General features: G+C 37.2%; 2 protein-coding genes across 3 annotated transcripts; one reads left to right on the top strand and one right to left on the bottom strand.

Annotated features, from left to right (window-relative positions):
• The first annotated feature begins 3488 nt into the window (after positions 1-3488).
• LOC121406788 (uncharacterized protein K02A2.6-like) lies at positions 3489-7708 on the top strand. Its single transcript, XM_041597658.1, has 2 exons — positions 3489-4466; positions 5609-7708. Exons 1-2 carry the CDS (start codon positions 3489-3491, stop codon positions 7706-7708), a joined length of 3078 nt encoding a protein of 1025 aa, XP_041453592.1.
• Positions 7709-8995: 1287 nt separating this feature from the next.
• On the bottom strand, positions 8996-18893 carry LOC121407951 (ciliogenesis and planar polarity effector 2-like). 2 transcript variants are annotated; one of them, XM_041599215.1, is made up of 5 exons: positions 18674-18893; positions 16431-16596; positions 15638-15793; positions 11230-11354; positions 8996-10143 (listed from the first exon to the last, which is right to left on the bottom strand). In XM_041599215.1, exons 2-5 carry the CDS (start codon positions 16561-16563, stop codon positions 9703-9705), a joined length of 855 nt encoding a protein of 284 aa, XP_041455149.1. In that variant the 5' UTR covers positions 16564-16596; positions 18674-18893; the 3' UTR covers positions 8996-9702. The 2 variants fall into 2 exon arrangements, with proteins under 2 accessions (XP_041455149.1, XP_041455150.1); XM_041599216.1 differs by lacking the exon at positions 18674-18893 and adding an exon at positions 18440-18456.
• Between the last annotated feature and the right edge of the window lie 2695 nt (positions 18894-21588).

The raw sequence follows: 21588 nt of genomic DNA, 5'->3' as shown, positions 1-21588 counted from the left end.
TTTTAATATGATGATAAATGAAAAAGAAAATGTAAGAGAACAGAATTAAGACAAAGTAGAAAAAAGAAGAGAAGAAAAATAAAATTAGGTTAAAGTTTTAACAACACAAATGATGCTGGTTGTTTTTAATATATATGAAGAAAAAAAATTTGTGGGGTGGGGAGGGGTAATCTGCCCCTAACCAGATGCAGCCACTGTACATATTTATTTCCAATTAACATGACAATCTCAACAATGACCATACCTCAAAAATTTCAGAACAAACAAGTCTCACAACAATCAATTCCACCAATAGTCATACCTCAGACAAGGCTCAAATACTTCAAATCGTTGAAGTGTCACAACAAGTAATCACAAAAATGACCATACCTCAAACATTTACAAACTAACAAGTGACACAACAAAAACAACCAGTTTAAACTTTCAACAATAATCATACCTCAAATATTTCATAGCTATAAAGTGTCACTACAAGAAATAATCACAAAAACGACCATATCTCAAATATTTCAAGAACCAATAGCACTAATGGCCATACATGAAAAATTCACAAACTAGCAAGTGTCACACAACCTAGAAATTAAAAAACAATTCTCAATAATAATCATACCTCAATCATTTCAAAACTAACACCCACCAATTGCAACAATGACCATACCTCAAATATTTCAGAACAAACAAGTGTCACTCACAACACCAACAGCCACAACCAACATGCTTGAATGGGAAGTCCACCCTGACAAAGTTTATTGTAAAAATAGCATTAGAAAAAATATATTAGCCTAGGTTTGAGGAAAATCTATCAGAGAATAAAAAAGTTATTAGAATTTTAAGTTTTGATTTGTGACATCAGATACAAGCAGCTTTCCTCCATATCGTATGGCAAAAATTCAATGAAATGTCATTTTCTCAGAAAATTAAAAAATGGCTTTTATTGTACCTTTAGTATATATATATACATGTATATATATATATATTGTAAAGAAATGGATGAAGAGAACAATGGTATATATATATATATATATATATATATATATATATACACACACAAATGATTTCACACCGCTCCTAAAAAAAGAAATACAAATTTACATAATAAATCATCACAAACCATTAAAAAAATGAAATTTATGCAGTTTATATTACATAACATATGGGACGGCTTCTCGTAAATGACGTCACAAACTAAAACCTTGTAAGTCTAACAACTTTCTTAATCTTTAATGGACTTTCCTCATACCTTCACCAATATTTATTATTATTTTTTCTGCTATTTCTTACAACAAAGTTTTTGTCAGGGTGAACTTCCACTTTAAGCTAATTGATTCAAACTTACAGATATTTCTTTGCCGAAGGGTTGAATGGAGTTGGAAACACTGGTGGTAAAATACTGATAAATACAGCTTCGATAATTTTACAAGGTTTTCCCAGTATTTCCCAAATGTGCAGGAAATACCTGAATTTCCTGGAAAATGGCCAACCCTACCCTTCCTGGGAACCTTGTACATGTAGTAACAAGGTATTCATTTGAATTTCAACCAGCTTGCAATCAAGAAACTACAATACTTTGACTCCAGTTTGCACACATCATTTGATACTTTACTTGATATAATAATATATTATATAAATAGTGTACAATCTATTGTACAATATACTGGATTATATGTACGACAAATATAAAATTATCCCGAGTGCAGGTTTATTTCTCCGAGGCCGAAGGCCGAGGTGAAATAGGCTTGCACGAGGGATAATTTTATATTTGGAGTTCATATAGTCCAGTAATGTTGTATGATAGAACGTTCACTATTTATTATAGTAAATAGATCCCTCAATCTAAGCCCCCCATCATGGATTTTGCCATCCAAAAATCGAAAGTTATATTGTACATATGTACAATATAACTTTTTGAAGGGAGGTCACGTGGTACAAATCCAGCCAATCACAGCTCGTATTTTACTACCACTATTTACTATAATACATATATAATAATGAATAATGAAATGTACACCTTAATAACCATGAACCCCTAAAACCAAACATATCATCATCAATCCTTTGTATACTTATAGACTGTTGGGAATCGTACCAGTTAGCTTGCCATAGTTCAGCATACGTGATCGACGCAAATGTATCACGGGATTATTCCATGTATCGACAGCGATGTGGACGACATCGCCATCATGATTATACTTGAATAAAGGCAACAGCCATCCTGATACATAACCTGAAACATGGTGTCAGAAGTGGGATCACCGGACATATGATTTGACAACACATCGAGCCTGTAAGAAAGCCAGAGTTCGTCGAGATGTCAAGTAAGTTCGGTAGAATTTGATTGCATTTCGCGGGCAGAAGTTGACCTGCTAAGGCCTGGCCGCGCCCCCGCGGATGAGTGGGTTAGCGTAGTGAAGGAGCCGCTGAAGCCTTTCTTACCCAAGAGTGCATACCAGCACGGGAGCCGGGTCAAAAAACTTCAGCCCAAGATTTGCATACGATTATAAAGGATTATAGACTTTAACAAACTCAAGCATAAATTCGAACTATAGTTTGATAAATGATGGCTGCATCAAGCAATTTTCCAGTCCCATCACCCATGGATATGAAGGGGGATTTGAGGGGAAATTGGAAGTTTTTTCAGTCGCAATGGGAAAACTATGAAATTGCGTTAGAGCTAGATAAGAAGCCAGACAAAGTGAGAGTAGCAACTTTATTATCACTCATAGGGAAAGAATGCTATAAGCTCTACACTACACTAGAAGAGAGTCAGAAAACGACAACCAAACAAATCCTTGATGCTATGAAGAAGCATTTTGATCCTACGACTAATGTCATATTTGAACGGTACCAATTCAATACTAGAAATCAAGGTGAGAGGGAGACAATTGATCAGTATGTGACAGCACTGAGAAGTTTGGCAGAAACCTGCGAGTTCGACACGCTAAGAGATGACTTGATCAGAGACCGCATCGTCCTAGGAACCAATGATCCAGACGTAAGGGCGAGGTTGCTGCATGGGGAAAATCTAACGCTACAAAAGGTGATAGATGTGTGCCATAGTGCAGAAGTGACTAAACAACAACTCAAAAGCATCGAAAGTGCCAGCACTCATACTGAATCAGTGCAAGCAGTGTACAAAAAGCATGTGAAGCCAAGAAAGGCGAATTCCGGTCACAAGAAGAGCCACAGCAAAGGACAGCAGAAGACACAAATGATACGGAATTGCAAGTACTGTGGTGGAGAACACAGGAGAGAGAAGACCGCTTGCCCAGCGTGGGGAAAGCAGTGCGGCAATTGCAAGAAAAACAATCATTTTTCAAAAAAAATGTTTGGCAAAAGAACAGAAGCCAGTGAGGTCTCTTGATGATGAGGATGATGACCTGTCAGATGAATCCATCTACACCATAGAGAGGATAAGCAGTGTTGGATCCAATGGTAAGCGATGGAGAGCAAATGTCATATATCGAGCTAATGGATCTGACAAAAAAGAGATGAACAGTCAGATTGACACAGGTGCTACAGTCAATGTGCTGAGCTACACTGACTTATGTGATGTCCTACAAGATGGAAACCCAAGGCTGGAGCACAGCAAGGTCAGACTGAAGCCATTCAAAGGAAAACTAATCAAACCAAGAGGACAGACAGCACTAGAAGTCCAGGTCAAGAATGGTCCAGTACACCTGCTTCAATTTCAGATAGTTGATGGATCAAGTCAAGTTCCAATCCTATCAGGTGACTCTAGCAAGGACTTAGGGTTAGTCACAAGAAACAACCCAGAGCGGATAGAGATCCTTAGTCAAGCAACAGAACAGCCTTTGACGAAAGAGCAGATAATGAAGGAATACAAGGATGTATTCACAGGGCTGGGATGTCTGCCTGGAGAATATCACCTTGAGACTGACAAGACAGTGAAACCGGTACAACACATGCCACGGAGGGTACCAGCAGCACTCAAACCAAGCCTGAAAGACAAGATAAGTGAGCTTGAGGAGAAGGGAGTCATAAAGAAGGTGACAACTCCCACTGAGTGGATCAGCAGCATGGTAGCAGTGAAGAAACCAGGGAAACTGAGGATTTGCATAGACCCAAAGGATCTAAACAAAGCCCTGAAAAGATCACATTATCCGATGCCTACCATAGAAGAGATCCTGCCCCAATTGTCACAAGCCAAGGTGTTCACGATCCTCGATGCCAAAGATGGATATTGGCAAGTGAAGTTGGATAAAGAGAGTAGTTTCCTGACCACATTCTGGACGCCATTTGGTCGCTACCGATGGCTGAGGATGCCATTTGGCATTGCTACTGCTCCAGAAGAATACCAGAGAAGACAACATGAAGTAGTCCAAGGGTTACCAGGAGTAGAGGCAATAGTTGATGATCTCCTAGTCTATGGAAGTGGAGAAACCATGGAGGAAGCGATCATCAATCACGACCAGAACTTGAGGAGACTTCTAGAGAGAGCAAGACAAGTTGGGCTCAAGTTCAACAAGTGGAATGCCTCTGGCCGTCTCACCTGCATCACGCGGTTCAATATAGCAGCAGTGCTGACTTTGAAAACTACTCTTACTCGCACAAGATGTTCAGTGATACATGGTTACTCTTATGTCCACTTTTTATGAACTAGACCAATAAACCTAGAGATATGATGGTTATTCAACAAAAAAAAACCAACATGGCCAAAGTTCATTGGCCTTACATGACCTTTGACCTTGATCATGTGACTTGAAACTCACACAGGATGTTCAGTGATACTTGATTACTCTTATGTCCAAGATTCATGAATCAGATCCATAAACTTTCAAAGAAGTGATGGTAATTCAACAGATACACCCAATTCGGCCAAAGTTCATTGACCTTTGACCTTGGTCATGTGACCTGAAATGCGCACAGGATGTTCAGTGTTACTTGATTACTCTAATGTCCAGGTTTAACGAACTAGACCAATAAACTTTCAAAGTTATGATGGTAATTCAACAGATACCCCCAAATCGGCCAAAGTTCATTGACCCTAAATGACCTTTGACCTTAATCATGAGACCTGAAACTTGCACAAAATGTTCAGTGATGCTTGATTACTATTATGTCCATGTTTCATGAATCAGATCCATAAACTTTCAAAGTTATGATGGGAATTCAACAGATACCCCCATTTCGGCCAAAGTTCATTGACCCTAAATGACCTTTGACCTTGGTCATGTGACATAAAACTCACGCAGGATGTTAAGTGATAATTGATTAACCTTATGTCCAAGTTTCATGAACTAGGTCCATATATTTTCTAAGTTATGATGACATTTCAAAAACTTAACCTCAGGTTAAGATTTCGATGTTGATTCCTCCAACATGGTCTAAGTTCATTGACCCTAAATGACCTTTAACCTTAGTCATGTGACATGAAACTCTAATAGGATGTTCAGTAATACTTGATTAACCTTATGGCCAAGTTTCATGAACTAGGTCCATATACTTTCTAAGTTATGATGTCATTTCAAAAACTTAACCTCAGGTTAAGATTTGATGTTGACGCCGCCGCCGCCATCGGAAAAGCGGCGCCTATAGTCTCACTCTGCTATGCAGGTGAGACAATAAAACCAAGATCCAAATGAAACAGACCGAAGTCAGGTACATTGGTCATGTACTTACTGACAAAGGACTCTGCCCAGACCCAGAGAAGATCAGAGCGGTTGCGGAACTGGAAAGGCCACGAGATGTAAAGACGGTTCAACGTTTTGTAGGCTTCGTCAATTACCTTGCCAAGTTCCTGCCACATCTGTCAGAAGAGTGCGAACCACTGCGGCAACTTACACTTAAAGAAGTAAAGTGGTTCTGGGGTCCGGCACAGGAAAGAGCTTACAGCAGAGTAAAGAAGTTGGTGACAACAGCTCCAGTACTCTGGTACTACGACGTGAACGAAGAAGTTACAATCCAATGTGACGCCAGTGACACAGGCTTAGGAGCAACCCTCATGCAGATGTCACAACCAGCTGCGTTTGCATCTAGGGCTCTGACGGAGACAGAACGAAGATATGCTCAAATAGAGAAAGAATGTCTAGCGATAGTATTCGCATGCGAACACTTTCATCAGTACCTATTTGGGAAGGAGACAGTAACTGTAGAATCAGACCACAAACCTCTACAGTCTATCTTCCTGAAGCCATTGCTGTCAGCCCCAAAGCGTCTGCAGCGGATGCTGCTAAGATTGCAAAAGTACAACCTCCAGGTCACATACAAACAAGGGAAGCTTATGTATGTGGCTGACATGTTGTCAAGAGCAGCACTACCGCTGAAAACCCAAGGAGAAGGAGGATACTACGAAATCTACACAGTCAGCCAACAAAGACAAAGAGAATTCGAAGAAATCAATCCAAGAGAGTCGGTGAACTTCACAGACAAACGGTTCAAGCAAGTAGAAGAAATGACCCAGAAGGATGAGATCCTACAGGTGCTCAAACAAGTCGTGATCGAAGGTTGGCCAGATACAGTAAACACTGTACCAGTAGAAATACGCGAGTATTGGGCTTATCGCGATGAGATAACTTCGCACAATGGTATTCTCTACAAGGCCAACAGAGTCATTATACCGAAGCGGCTCAGAGGCGAACTACTGCAAAGGGTGCATGCCAGCCATCAAGGCATGGAATCTAGCCTGCGAAAAGCAAGAGAGACAATCTTTTGGCCCAAAATGAACCATGAGATACGGGATGTAGTTCGACAATGCAGTGTTTGCAACGAACATCAGGCACAGCAGGCGAAACAGCCACTACTTCCTCGGGAAGTTCCAGACCGACCTTGGAAGACACTTGGCACAGACCTCTTCACACTGAATGGGAAAGATTATCTCATTACAGTAGATTACTACTCAGACTTTTGGGAAGTAGATGAGCTCCAGTCGACCACAAGTGCAGATGTGATTACATGCCTGAAATCACAGTTCAGCAGACATGGCATTCCCAAGGAAGTCATCAGTGACAATGGTCCACAGTACTCCAGTGATGAGTTCAAATGCTTAATGGAGGAGTGGGAGATACATCATACCACATCTTCGCCTCATCACCCCCAATCCAACGGGAAGGCAGAATCTGCTGTAAAGATTGCCAAGAACATCATGAAGAAGTGCGCAAAGTCAGGCACAGATATCTACAAAGCAATCTTAAAGTGGAGAAACACCCCCACCGAAGGAATGCAGAGTAGTCCTGTCCAGAGATTGATGTCACGTCGGACACAGACAACACTGCCAACAGCACAACACCTGCTGAAGCCGAAAGTAGTGACAGGAGTTAAGCGAAAAAAGGTAGAGAAAGGCAAGAAAGCAAAGACACAGTTTGACAAATCAACAAAAGAGCTACCAGACTTGAAGGTTGGACAAGCAGTCAGAGTTCAATTAGCGATCAACAAAGGAAAACCAACATGGCAGCTAGGTGTTTGTATGAGAAAGCTTTCACCAAGGTCTTATGTGGTAAAAGTCAATGAACAGCTCTACCGTCGAAATCGCAAACGCATTCAGTCAACCTATGAATCTTTGCCAGCGACTCCAGATGTGTGGACCGACATTCAACCTACCACGAACACAACAGGCCCACAGTGCAACAATCCTGGAGATGAAGAACAACGCGAGCAACAACAGCAAGCGACGCCATCACCGGAAGTAGCCCACACCCGCACGCGAACCATCAGGCCACAAAGTCGTTACAAGGACTATGTCCAGCCGTAAAATATCAAACACAACAAATAACTGTAAATACAAAGAAGACAGAAATTGACAGTCTTAAATTTACCTGGAACGCTCACAATATAATTAACAGCGAACATATGAACAATGACGCCTACGAAACAATTAACCGCGGACAATAAACAAAGAACAATCGCGAGAAAAAAAAAAAAGTTTCAAGGACTGTAAGATAATTTTTTAGTGTTTATTGTCCAAGTTGATTTTGGATATGTTTTTTGCTTTAACTGCGATAGTTGATGCATATTGTTTTTTATGTTTTCCATGTTTATTTTGATGTAAACAGTTGAGTCGATTTGTATGTGGACATGCAAGCAATCGCAAAGTTTTAAACAATATTTTTGTTATAGTTACAAAACAAAACAATAAAAAGAAAAGGAAGAGAAGGAAGAAAGGATAGATGAGAAAAAAACGATATTGATTTTAAACATCATAGCTACAACTCCATGTCAGTTAGAAAATTGCGTCAAGTACATGCAGTATTTTTATACACTGATTTTCTGGAAAAGAATTCATTTGCATCATTCTTTCATATGAAAAGGGGGATGTTGGGAATCGTACCAGTTAGCTTGCCATAGTTCAGCATACGTGATCGACGCAAATGTATCACGGGATTATTCCATGTATCGACAGCGATGTGGACGACATCGCCATCATGATTATACTTGAATAAAGGCAACAGCCATCCTGATACATAACCTGAAACATAGACTACCATGCCATGATATTCCTTTTAGTTGTAGACATAATGGCATCCCAGATAAGGTCAACTAAGAATAAGAGTGGTAATTATAGTATTTAATTTGTAAAAGTAACATTTACAAAAATAAATTAACAATTTCCAAATGCTAGTAAGTGATACCACCCTATTTTCAAATTTTGTCTCCGCAGGGAAGTTCATAATTCAAGATGTTATTAAGTTAGGGAATTATTCTGGCTTGAAAATAAATTTGGATAAAACTGTAGTCGGGTCCTTGATTGTAAACACTGATGAGCCAATATCCAATTTGATATGGTCAGATGAACCAATTGGTTGTTCTACACAATGAATAGAAATGATATAATGAACTAAATTGGCATGTAACATTTAAAAAATTAAAGGTTTTATCAATCAATACAAGGCGATCATTTTTTTTCAAATAAAAACCACTGAACCTAATAACATATCTGTATCAAATTGCAATATCTGTATCAAATTGCAATACTTCTAATTTTTTTGAGTTAAGAGGATTTCTCATAATCTAATCCAGCCATGTCATATTTTTGGCAAGATAAGCTGATGCTTATAGACGAAATTACATGATCAAACTGATAAAATTTAAGTTTGGAAAAGTATTTGAAGTACACACACATTGAAATAATTTTGGCTTAACCTATAGATTGACTGATCATCATGGCCTAGTGGTTCTGTCATCGCCCATATGGAGGGTCATGGGTTCGAATCCCAGCCATGGAATGTTTTTCTTTCGCAAGAAATTTATCCACATTGTGCTGCTCTCTACCCGGGTGAAGTGAATGTACACCAGCCTTCCAGGAAGGATTGATTCCTTGAATGCACTGACTCCACTGAGCACTACAGATAATGGGTGATTTCAAGTCAAGTGTTGGCATTGTTGCTGGAATCCGGATTGCTTCCCCTAGCTCCAAAATCTATTCTGACTTTGTAAACCTGATCCAGATCACATTATTGACATCTCAACAACTAGTGAGTGACTTTTCAGGACCATCTTCAGTTTATGTTTGATGTTATACTCGTGTAAAAATTGACCTAACACCAACACCAATAGATCAACACTGAACTTGAAATTACCCAATGTGATAGCTCAAGCTCAAGCCAGTGTTATAATAACTATGCTTTGTATCCTCTGGCAATAAGTGTTATATGATGATGAATCCAGCCATCATTACCATAATTCAAGAGATATCGCTACAAAGCACACCCGCCAGAGATCACAGTAACACCACAATATCAAGACGTGTCAGACGTACGTGGCTTCATCATCGTCACTAGCAGTATGTGTCTCGACTCCTGATGAAGTATTCACCTTTGGAGTCCTCTCAATATTCCCTGTCAGAACTTGATCATGAATCCAAAGGTATTCCACCAACGTGTTCATGGCGGGAGCAACATCGTCAACCTCGGCGCAGGAGTCGCCTGCCAACAGAGCGTTCGATTCCGTGGGTTTCAGGACGTTCTTCAACTTAAGGATTGGCACTTGCCACTGCTTCTGGAAGTCCAGAAGTTCCCTGGATGTGATTTCACTGCGGTTGTACTGGTCATACTTGGTGCCAATGACAAACAGGAGAGGTGTGTCTTCGTTTGAGAGTGTCTTGGACAACTGGGTTCTCAAATCCTCGAAGCTGGAACGATCGATGAAGGAGAAGAAGTAGAGCACTGCTTGAGCCTTTTCTCGGCAAGCCTAAAATGTAAAGAGAACAGAGATTGAAATATATATATGAAAAATTTTGTTGTATGATTGACTGAGCACCATATATCAGAAATATACCACACACCTTGAGTATTCACAACAAATAACTGGAATTGTTTTTGCCAGTGGGATACATGCTGTTATCTATTTCTCATAGTAATTGTAGAGCTGGGGCATGGCCGTGATAGGAAGGGTAGGAAACTCAAGCACAATACAGGAAAATAAAGCATCCAGATCATTGACAAAGAATTCCACGGGGTATTGATATTTCATGTGGCGTGCCGATGTTAATTCTTCGGAGCCGTCTGGCTTCTGCAGAAGCGAAATATCAGTATTTACTATTTTTGTCGCTAGAGGCATTTCTTTTGCAAATTTCAAATAAGTCATGGACAACAGCAGGGAAGCCCTTGTGATATTTGTATGCCAATATAATATAAATCGTGAAAAAAAAAGATGTATACAATTTCATAAATACTTACAAATTGACTAATTTCAGCATTATCCAACAATTGGCCTATGAGATATTTTAGAGCTCACTCATTATGGAAGATGTATCATTATGAACATATTGTGTATAATTCATGGATGTTCTTGCATGAATCTAAGATAATTAACTTTCAATATTATTTGAATTATGGTTATTTCTGTTCGCGGATTCCCGTCATGCCCACAAACATACTAATGGATCATTAAGAACTGGACAAGCCAAATATGACTCTGACTTTATCTTGTTGCTCTGAGAAACTGTAGCCAAAGTAAAATGTTTCTATTGTTGAAACACTTGAAAGGCATTGTTGAAACAGCTGTTTAAATTTAATTGTTGTCAGCTCATCACATGGGGTTAAAGCAGGCTGGTACGTGTACTAAGCAGGTAATTTGTATCCTTTCTTATTTTTTAATAAGATTACAGGAAAAATATCACAGAACTTTCCAGTATATTGTAAAATCAAGTGGTCAAGAAACTTTTCACATTTTCCATTCATGAGCATGAATGAAAGTGAAATAATATGAGAAAAGGACTAACTTTTTTTTTACTAATTAAATGTAAATCAGTGGCTGTACTTCAGTAATACTTACTGGATGAATGTGATCGAACTTTCGCTGGACAGCATGCCCAGCATCCCAGAACTCAAGACGGAACATGACAGGTTTCCCAGAATGCTTCAGCTTTGCAGGCCAGTATGTCACAGCTTTAACAATACCTAACAAAACACATTATAATATAAACACATACGTGTAAAATCCAGGTTTTGGTAATAGAGCTTTTTAAATTGGCACCAGAATTGCGTATCAACCTACCTCATTTTATGAGATTAATAACAGACAGTGACAGTATCAAATCTGTGTTATTTAAAAGCATACCTCTTTAAGGAGCACTTGTATTAGCCTTAGGGCAATTCCATAAAATGATCAACTTTTTTTTGTACGTCCAACCCCTATTTTTCTCAAGTTTTACTTCACTTAATAAACAGACCAAGTCGTGGTCCTTTGAGAACATTACAGACTGTCAAAGAACAAGAAATTAGAGACAGAAAATTTCATGAAGGTCCCACATATATAGGGTCGGATGTACATTTTTTATGGAATTGACCCTTACTAAAAATATTAGAATAAACCTTCCACATGCATAGAGAATATTCAAATGGTATTACACGTCTCCATCATCTGATTATTAGGTGATCTGTCAATTGACAGATCACCTCTTGTGTTTCTACGAATTTTCTTTTTTATTTATTTCTTTATTTATTCTTTTTATTTATTTTTCTTTTTCCACCCTTTTCTTGTTCCACCAAAATCATCAAAACTATTCAATCAATTTTCATCAAAATATTATCAATTATGGACAGTTATCATACAATGTGTACGAAACAAGTTCAACGTCAAATGGTCATCGTGACGTCATCTACGCGCCATTTTGTAAAATCACATTATCAACAATATCTCCATTATCAATCATCAAAAATTAACAATATTAACATCAAATTAACTTCAGATCAAGGGTCAACTGTCCATGTCATGAAAGGTCATGTACAGGTCACGACGCGCATGTACGCGCGCGTCAAAATTTTAAAATGCTCAAAATCACTTTTTGATCAAAGCAGAGTACGAATCAGGTCATTCTAAGCATTTCAGGAATTTGCGCGCTCACAGGTTTTCGCGCGCGTTTACGCGCGTAACGTCCTTACGCAACGCACAACTGCACTTTATTTTACATCAATGCATTCTTTATAAAATTCCCAATAATTTGATACCTTAACCGACCTTCTACGACCAGTAATAAAGGAATGCGCCTCCGACAAAGTTTGAATTACGCGCGCAAGCGCGCGTTCACAATAGGCCAAAAATGTGCAAAAACATGCTTTTACAAAATTCTATATAACTCTTCAGATAGTCCGTTGACCCCCAAATTTTCTTTTATATTCGGATAGAATAGGACTTGTAGATGTGATTTCATGTCACATTTGACAATAAATTTTATCATAACGTCTTCAAATTTTCGTCAGAACTAAAATTTTCCATTTTTGTTTTATGACGTTTTAATAATTTTGGAAATATGACTATAACTCCGTAATCATTGGTCGTTTTTGGCCCGGTTTTCTACATATTGTAGCTGGTTTTATATTCTTCCAAATTATTTTACAATCTTATCATTTTAAGCAAGAGATCATCATAAATATTAACAATGTATAAAAGTATATCATTATGATAAAACTTGCACTTGAATAATTCAATTTGAGGTTATATTTCATCGTTGCCTAGAAAGTGTATGGCAGTTACTGTGGTCGAATGGTTAGTGCATCTGCCTTGTAATGCGAGGGTCCCTGGATCGAAACCCATCAGGATCTATTTTTTTTATTTATTAGATTTTGTCTCATTTTGCGTGTAACCCCCCATAAGCCAGTTTGTGGTTCTATTCTGCGCATGATAAGAAGTTCATTCGTACTAAAGTGACATGATTATTTTATATTTAATGAGATATTAGCAACAACCTTGATGTCTTGATTTTTCTTTTGAATTGTGCGTTTCAATACACGCATAAAAACAACAATGCGTGTACTAGCAACTGGTATTTCAGAGTTGGCCAAGTATTGTTATAAGAACATGCTGAACGCATTCCAAATACCTCCATCAGTGTTCATTGCTTTGCTTTCTATTCACTTTGGTCTATGCAATTTCTCCATCCTGCTAAGTAAGACATGCCTGCATAATATCTTGCAATGAAATCTACCTATCGTAATGTTAGAAATGAAAGGTCATTTGGTCATGATTGTTCATGAGGTAACCAAAAATCTAGTCTATGGATACTGATTTAAATTTTTCAAAACTGGATTCTAGATTCTTGATTTCATCACCACTGCTCACTATTTCGTGTTATCACTTGCTAAATTTGAATTGTCATTTTTTAGAAAAGCAAGTTTTTTTTACAACCTTTTCTTTCAAATAATGTCTTTCAACAGTATTCAACATGTCCTTTCATTAATAAAACTGCGCTTAATATCATGATGCTCATATTGATCTGCATTGACATGGTGATCATTATAAAAAAATATATCATAATCATAAGATTCACAGACAGATCACCTAATTCGTCCGTAAGACGAATTAAAATTCTAGTCTATTATTCAGTTAAGATGCCTTCAGAATAAAAAATAAAAAAACAGTCTAATAATTGACATTGATTATCAAATATAATCTTAATTTTAAGGACTAGAATCATAACTAATAGAAAACTATATTACTTATTTTATTTTCATGCTAAATCAACCTCCTTTCTACACATAGAGTACATCATATTTGATACGTGTATTGTAATTATTTTTTTTTTTATATCATAGTAAAATTGTAACAGGTAATTGTAACATTGTAACTCCTCTAGTAGGAGGACAACTGCTCCAGATAAGATTCCCAAATTAAGCATTTCCTTAACTCTCACATTCATCATCTAATTCAATAACAAGTGGAATCCCTTTGGCGGTCTCACCTGCATCACGAGATTCAATATAGCAGCAGTGCTGACTTTGAAAACTACTATAACTCGCACAAGATGTTCAGTGATACTTGGTTACTCTTATTTCCATGTCTTATGAAATATACTAATACACTTACAGAGATATGATGGTAATTCAAAAATACCCCCAATGTGGCCAAAGTTCATTGACCTTACATGACCCTTGACCTTGATCATGAGACCTGAAACTCGCACAGGATATTTAGTGATACTTGATTACTCTTATGTCCAAGTTTCATGAGTCAGATCAATAAACTTTCAATGTTATGATGGTAATTCAACAGATACCCCCAATTCGGCCAAAGTTCATTGACCTTTGATCTTGGTCATGTGACCTAAAATGCGCACATGATGTTCAGTGATACTTGATTACTCTTATGTCCAAGTTTTATGAACTAGACCAATATACTTTCAAAGTTATGATGGTAATTTAACAAATACCCCCACTTTGGCCAAAGTTCATTGACCCAAGATGACCTTTGACCTTGATCATGTGACCTGAAACTTGCAAAGGATGTTCATTGATACTTGATTATTATTATTATGTCCAAGTTTCATGAATCAGATCCATAAACTTTCAAAGTTATAATGGTAATTCACAGATACCCCAAACTCGGTCAAAGTTCATTGACCCTAAATGACCTTTGACCTTGGTCATTTGACGTGAACTCAGGCAGGATGTCTAGTGATACTTGATTAACTTTATGTCCAAGTTTCATGAACTAGGTCCATATACTTTCTAAGTTATGATGTCATTTCAAAAACTTAACCTTAGGTTAAGATTTGATGTTGACGCCACCGCCGCCGCCGTCGTAAAAGCGGCGCCTATAGTCTCACTCTGCTATGCAGGTGAGACAAAACCCAGGACAGTTGTTTGTTCATACATGAATGTTACCAAGCACACACCAATGATGTCCTATATATTTGGTGACTAGGGTGTAAACCTTGTATCCCGATAGGTTTCAAGTAGGATTAAAACAAACGATACAAATAGATTTTAATACCATGACAAATAAAAGAGAAATGTATGGTTTGCACATGAGACTGATGATGTCACCCACTCACTATTTCATTTTGTATTTTATTATATGAAATGTGAAATATTCTGATTTTGTCCTCATTGCCATGTGGTAGACAGTTTTATTCCTCCATGAACATGTGGAAATACTATTATTTAAAACATCTTATGGTTCATTTAAGTTTGTCCTTATAATCAAATCTGTAAAAATTGAATTAGTGTACAATTCAAACAATAAAAACAAAATATAGTGAGTGAAGGACATCATTGACATTCTCATTTGCATATCTCTGAGTTGTGCATTTAACTGTTTTCTGAAAAAAGCAAAACTTTGAAATGTTATAACTTTCTCATTTTACATCCAATTTTGATGCAATCTTCAAAGTTATGCTTGTTTGATTTTTCTCTTTTCATTCAAATCAACATTTTTCTGGGGTGGACTTGACCTTTAAACCTACCTGGGGTTTCCACATGGTTGGTAGCTACTTGCTGCCCACATAACCTAGCTACAGTACTGCTCTTTCCTACACCAGCTTTCCCAACCAAGCACAGTTTATATTTTAATATCTTGGGCTGCTCGAGATGGGACGGTAATGAAGGACTCTCCAGACAGCCTGTTGAAAATAAAAATGCAAATTGAACAAGGAATTAAACAAATTCCTATCTCTATATACTTGGGAAATTTTGACCTACTTTCTAAACTTTAATATTACCTTCTGAATTTATAAAATTTCAACAAAAAAAAGTTATACACAATATGAGTTAATATGCCTACATATCTTATTTGATTTGAAGAAAAGCATTTTCCACAAATCCAATAGAATCATTCACTCTCAATCTAATAATCTATGCACATACTAGGTTACATTTGAAGTGATGTGCCAAACTTGGTGACCTTTGACCACATTACCCTACAAGTTCATGCCTAATGTATGCATACATATCATGCAATTTGAAATTGCTCTATTTACTGGGTGCTTCCCACAATATCTTGAAGAACAAGCTATTTTTATAAAAATCAAGGCCTCTTGATCAGGAGAGCATTTCATCAACATTTTACATCTAACAAGTTCTAACAAATTTCCCTTATTCTAATAGGCCGAGAAGCACGGTTCCTACGGTCTGTCAGATAAAACAGGACTTGTCGGATATAGCTTTTCATCTGACAAGTCCTTTCATGAAATGCTTCCCCGACTAAAGTCGATTAACCTTTGAGTAGCTAATCATAATATTCAATACCCGGGTACTCACCAAACATTCTCCTTTTTCCGTGTCTGAGGATACTTGTAAAGTATTCTCTACCCTCTTGTGTTTTATGCCAGCCATCATGATTGATGTAGGTACCAAGAGTGTGAAAGGACCAATTCGACCTCTCCTCTTCCATCAGGGTCTTTGCATCAGACTACTTAAAATACATCTGTTTAAAAAAAAAAGTTGTACATCTCTCACAGTTAATGACACAGAATTAAGTTCAATGAAGTTTGTATCATATGATAAAGGGGCGGATCCAGGATTTTCCAAAAGGGGAGGCACATTTTCCCCCGAGGAAAATTTGACGAGCAAAAATAAAAATAAAAAAGGTTTTCAACCAAAACTGAAGTTCATTTCCTCCACATAAAATTTGAAAAGCTCCCCCCCCAAGTCCTCATTTGTCTCTGAATGACATATATTGCCATTAGAAATATATGTTGTGACTTTCAAATGGGGGGGGGGCACACTGGGGTAAAAACAGCATTTGCATTAAAATTTGGATTTTAATCTATGTGGCAAGCAAAGTCATCATGAAAAATTACCCCTACCCCTATTCAGTCTACTTTCAAATTTACTATGGTCAGTTCCCCCATGTCTGCGCGGTCTCCCAAGTCTGCGCACCCGCGTATCTGCGATATTATAGTAAAAGAGATACGCAACGAACACGAACTTTACACATGCAATACATAGAGAGGTATTCATTAAAAAATCCGACTCAAAATGGTGGGAAAATAATGACTTCAGGGCATTTCATGTGACAGCCTTAAAATGCAGCCTTTCTCATCAAAATCCCTGAATCGTGTGCAAAGTGAATGAGTGCGCAGACATGGGGTACCATTTTTTTTTTTCAATTTGAAAATGACTGCCCGAGGTTTTTTCCAAGAAAATCATATATTTCTTTCACATTTTTATGAGATATTTGGTACACTAACTCATTATGATGTAAGGAACATTAACAACTGAAAGATTTTCTGAAATAAGAAGAAATTCATGTTCAATCTTAACTAAAATTGTTAGGTGCGCAGACTTGGGGCCCACCATCATACTTTTGTTTCATAAGGATTTTTGTCATCTCCAAACAAAACAAATGGGCTTCTGACCTCAGCGAGACAAAATTTGGGGTGAAAAATATTCTTATTGTTGGCCGTTTGTGTTGTTTCTAGTATTAATCCTTGGCAATTCTCCAGCAAATTTCCTCCTCATATAAAGTCAAATATGTTAAAAAAAACTCCTCAAAACAGATGGCAGCCAGCTGTCTACTGCCGACTGGCAATCCAAACGGGCATTATCGTCATATATCGTCATATATCGTCATATTGGGAACCACCATTCACTTCATACAGCAGCGCTTCATTCTGTCACACGCACGGTTCCCTATTTCCACCTCCAATCTCCATTCACTTTGTACACAAGTCATTGCAAGTGCAAGTGCGCGTATACAATCGACGAGTGGTTCCTGAAACCACTTGTTCACTGCTACCATCTGGCCTGTGGAGAATCTACAGGAAGGACTATGGTATGCCAATGTTGTTTCGAGCACACACTTTAAAAAATCATTAAAATGTCACTTTTGTGACCAAAATTACTAATTTCCATATAGTTTTAATTCATTTATCATTAGTAATGTGGGAATAATTTTTGTATTCACCAGAGCGCTCAAAAACTTGAATTTTGGGCATATTTTTGTGTACGCCCTCTATAGGTGGAAAGTAATATGGCAAGAAAATTTTCATTTTTTTTATCTCTGTTTTTAATTAAGAAAAAATTATATAAAGAATCAAATTTAAATAAGAGCCAAGCGGTATGAATTAACAGGTCTAATGGAAACTGTCAGTGTAAAAAAATCAAGCATTTGCCCCAAAGAAAAAGAGAAAATAAGCCAAACATTGCCACCTTTATTTTGTCACACATGGAGATATAACTGAGAACAAAATATATTATAACCTTGTTCATTGAAATTGAATGAGTGCCTGAAACCACGATTTGGCCCACAAACGATTAGGGCCTACCTTTCGAAATATTTGTTACTTTCTCACGACTTTCTTATTCTATTTGTGTTAGTTTATTTTTTTCTCAAACTCCCATGAAATCTTTGTGATTTTCTTCTAAGTTCTGCCACTGGTTTTCACACAAGAACTTGAAGAAGCTCACTGACTAACGTTAACATGGTTAACTTTTTTGACAATCAAAAGTTAACGTCAGTGCTCCATCTGGCAGCCCTCCATCCCATCCCATCAACTTACGGGTTTGAATGCTCGAAAATTCTGTTTAGAAATGGTCCGATCCCTGATCTGAGAGCTAGAATTTGAAGAAGTAAGTAGAACAGCACGAAATTGAAAACAGAAGCGCACGGCGAGGGAGAATCAAATTGAGTGATCTAACGGAAATGGCATGTGCTGCTACCCGAAGCCGCTGGCGCAGGTAGGTCGCACAGCCCGCTAGCTAGGTTCGTAGCCTGCGAGTTGACAGGTATTGTCAAATGAAAAATCAAAAGAGAAAAAAAAAACAGTGGCGAGGAAACAAATATATAAAAAAGAAAATGAAACTTAACCTATATAGTTTAATATGAAAACGGATGTTTATAAAAAATAAAAATCAGTCAGCCGTGAAATCCAGTGGATGGGAAGGGATGGGTAGAATTTCCTAGCAATTTGCTAAGAAGAAAGGAGTAGACAAGTAAGACAGATAGTGTTTAGGATCTGATAAAAGTATTGTAATTATTTTTTATAGGCAAGTTTTGTTATATTTTGTTATCTTGTTGACCTAATAAAAAATGGTACCACCTTTGATTTATTTAACCAGTGAAATAAAAAGCAAACAGAAAAATGATAAAGAAGAAAATGGAATCAATTTTATTAAAAAGAGAGGTCTAAGTCTTATTGTCTAGGGTATAATCATTTTACCCAGATGGCTTTGCACGATATTGAATTAGTAAAACAATGTTGTACAGTGTGTACATCAATTTTGAGTGGTTCCCACTACAAGCTCTACAGAATGAGGGGGGGGGGCAGGAGAGAGAATAAATAGGGAGAGGGGAGCAAGGAACAAAGACAAGTAGCAGAAATGGGAATTTTAACATTACATAACTTTGGATATTTGTGAAAAATGTGAGACTGTGAAGCGAGCGAGCCAAAATACACAATTATATGTTATGCATAGGCTATACAGGACCCAATAGCAAATTATTCATTAGAATGATAACTGTTGAAGTTGAACCCTCTACTGATGAGGAATGTACTCTTTCTCAGCTTTGGCATATATTATACAAAAACTAGGGAATATGGTGAGATTTTAGAGAAGGGCTGGAGCTTAAATAGTATCAAAATATTTTATCAAATTTTATTGCTAATGTCAAGATTCTCATGGAATTTTCATGGATATCTGGCCATAATACTTCTTTTTTCCCCCAGATCTGTGAGATATTCTGCACAAATCGCTTACTTTTATTTTTTCTAGTTTAATATTCTTTACATTTTTATTTATTTTTATTTAATTCCATTTTATTTTTTGGGGAGGGGTTCTTGCTTGATTTCCGGAAATCTTCACCCTATCCAAAATGCAACCCCTCAAAATGTTTGTCTCATTACTCACAGTAACACTTAAAAATTAAAAAAAGTAACCCAAACCACCACCACTACCATCATTGTCTCCATATCAACATCATCATCACCATTATCATCATCATCATCACCATCATCGTCAGTGTTTGATATTGCTGTTATTGCTATTATCACTATGACGATGGTGATGATTATTTCATTCGTATTATTATGAGTTTATCATCATTATCATCATCACCATTGCCATCATTATCATTTGATGGAATTGGTAAAAACCCTTTGCATACCTAAATTCTAGCATGTGGATTCATCATGAATGCAAGTTCACTTAGCTGGAATATGAATTAGAATAGAGGTGAGCCTTACTCTATGCAATACCGTTAATCCTCACAGCTAAATTTTGTACTCTGCAGTATGTTATTTTGTGCATCAAGACCATACAGAAGACTATTGCAAAAGTCAATGCGAGACATGACCAGCGTCTGAACGAGGCTCTGGGTGGTCTTTTTTTTCTTTTATAAGAATCGATGGATGCCAACCGATTTAATGCAACACAAATGTGGCAGATCTGCATATGTTGTTCACACGAGTCTTCAAAGAAAGATTATTATCTAACATCAAGTACACCTACACATTACAAAAAGAACACAGCTTGTCAAGTGTTTTAGTTGCTGTTGATTTTTACTCCATATATCACTACAATATGACCTGCTAGTGACAGAAAAATGTTACAACTTTCAGACATATCCATTCCCCGTCAAAGCACTGTAAATGAAGGATTCTTCGTTTGTATTTTACAATCCTCCTTTCCTCATTCCTTAATTTTATTTATCAACATGTACACAGCACACAGATTTATATAGTACAAATTGTCCTGTTTCTTATTCTTCTCTTCCGTCTAGATAGTCTTAGATTAAAACATAAATAATGCTACCATAATTCATTCAAGATATGCAGATAGAGGAGTACAAAATGACTAACAATAAGTTACTTAGATTTCTTATATAACATACAGGATTTACAGATATAAAATTGCATTTTTTTTCTTTACATTTTGGAGGGAATTTCGACATCCAGTCTTTTCTAAAAATATGAAATGAAAACGTACCAAACAATGCTTGCATTTCGCATGGTAGAAAAACTACCATGAAATCTTCACACATCCAGCAATTAATCCTTTGTTTGTTTTTGCTTTTATTTCACACAATATTGAATCTAAAAACCATGAATATGAAAGCAATGACCCGTAAAATGCACAAGAGAGACAGAAATGGTCAAATCTTGCCCTCGTATTATTATTACCAATCGAGTAGCAATGGATAGTAAAGTAATACCTATACCAGATGATATTATTCTATTCATTTCAGAATGGATTTCCTGGCTCTTTATACCTCAGTCACATTTGCTCTACGGCGGCCGCACTTCGAATTGAAAACAGCCGTTTTAACATTTTTTGTACCAGCTACATATAGGTGGTTTGAATAAAATTGAATAGAACGGCTGTTTTCAATTTGCCTACGGCCCAATAGGGGAAATGTGACTGTACATTAGGGACATTAAAAAATTTACCCAAAAGGTCATTTTACAATTGAGCACTC

Source organism: Lytechinus variegatus, chromosome 2 (assembly GCF_018143015.1).
Source record: "Lytechinus variegatus isolate NC3 chromosome 2, Lvar_3.0, whole genome shotgun sequence".
Taxonomy (NCBI): domain Eukaryota; kingdom Metazoa; phylum Echinodermata; class Echinoidea; order Temnopleuroida; family Toxopneustidae; genus Lytechinus; species Lytechinus variegatus.
Note: the sequence above shows the minus strand (reverse complement) of the source record. Positions and strands in the feature narration are given on the sequence as shown.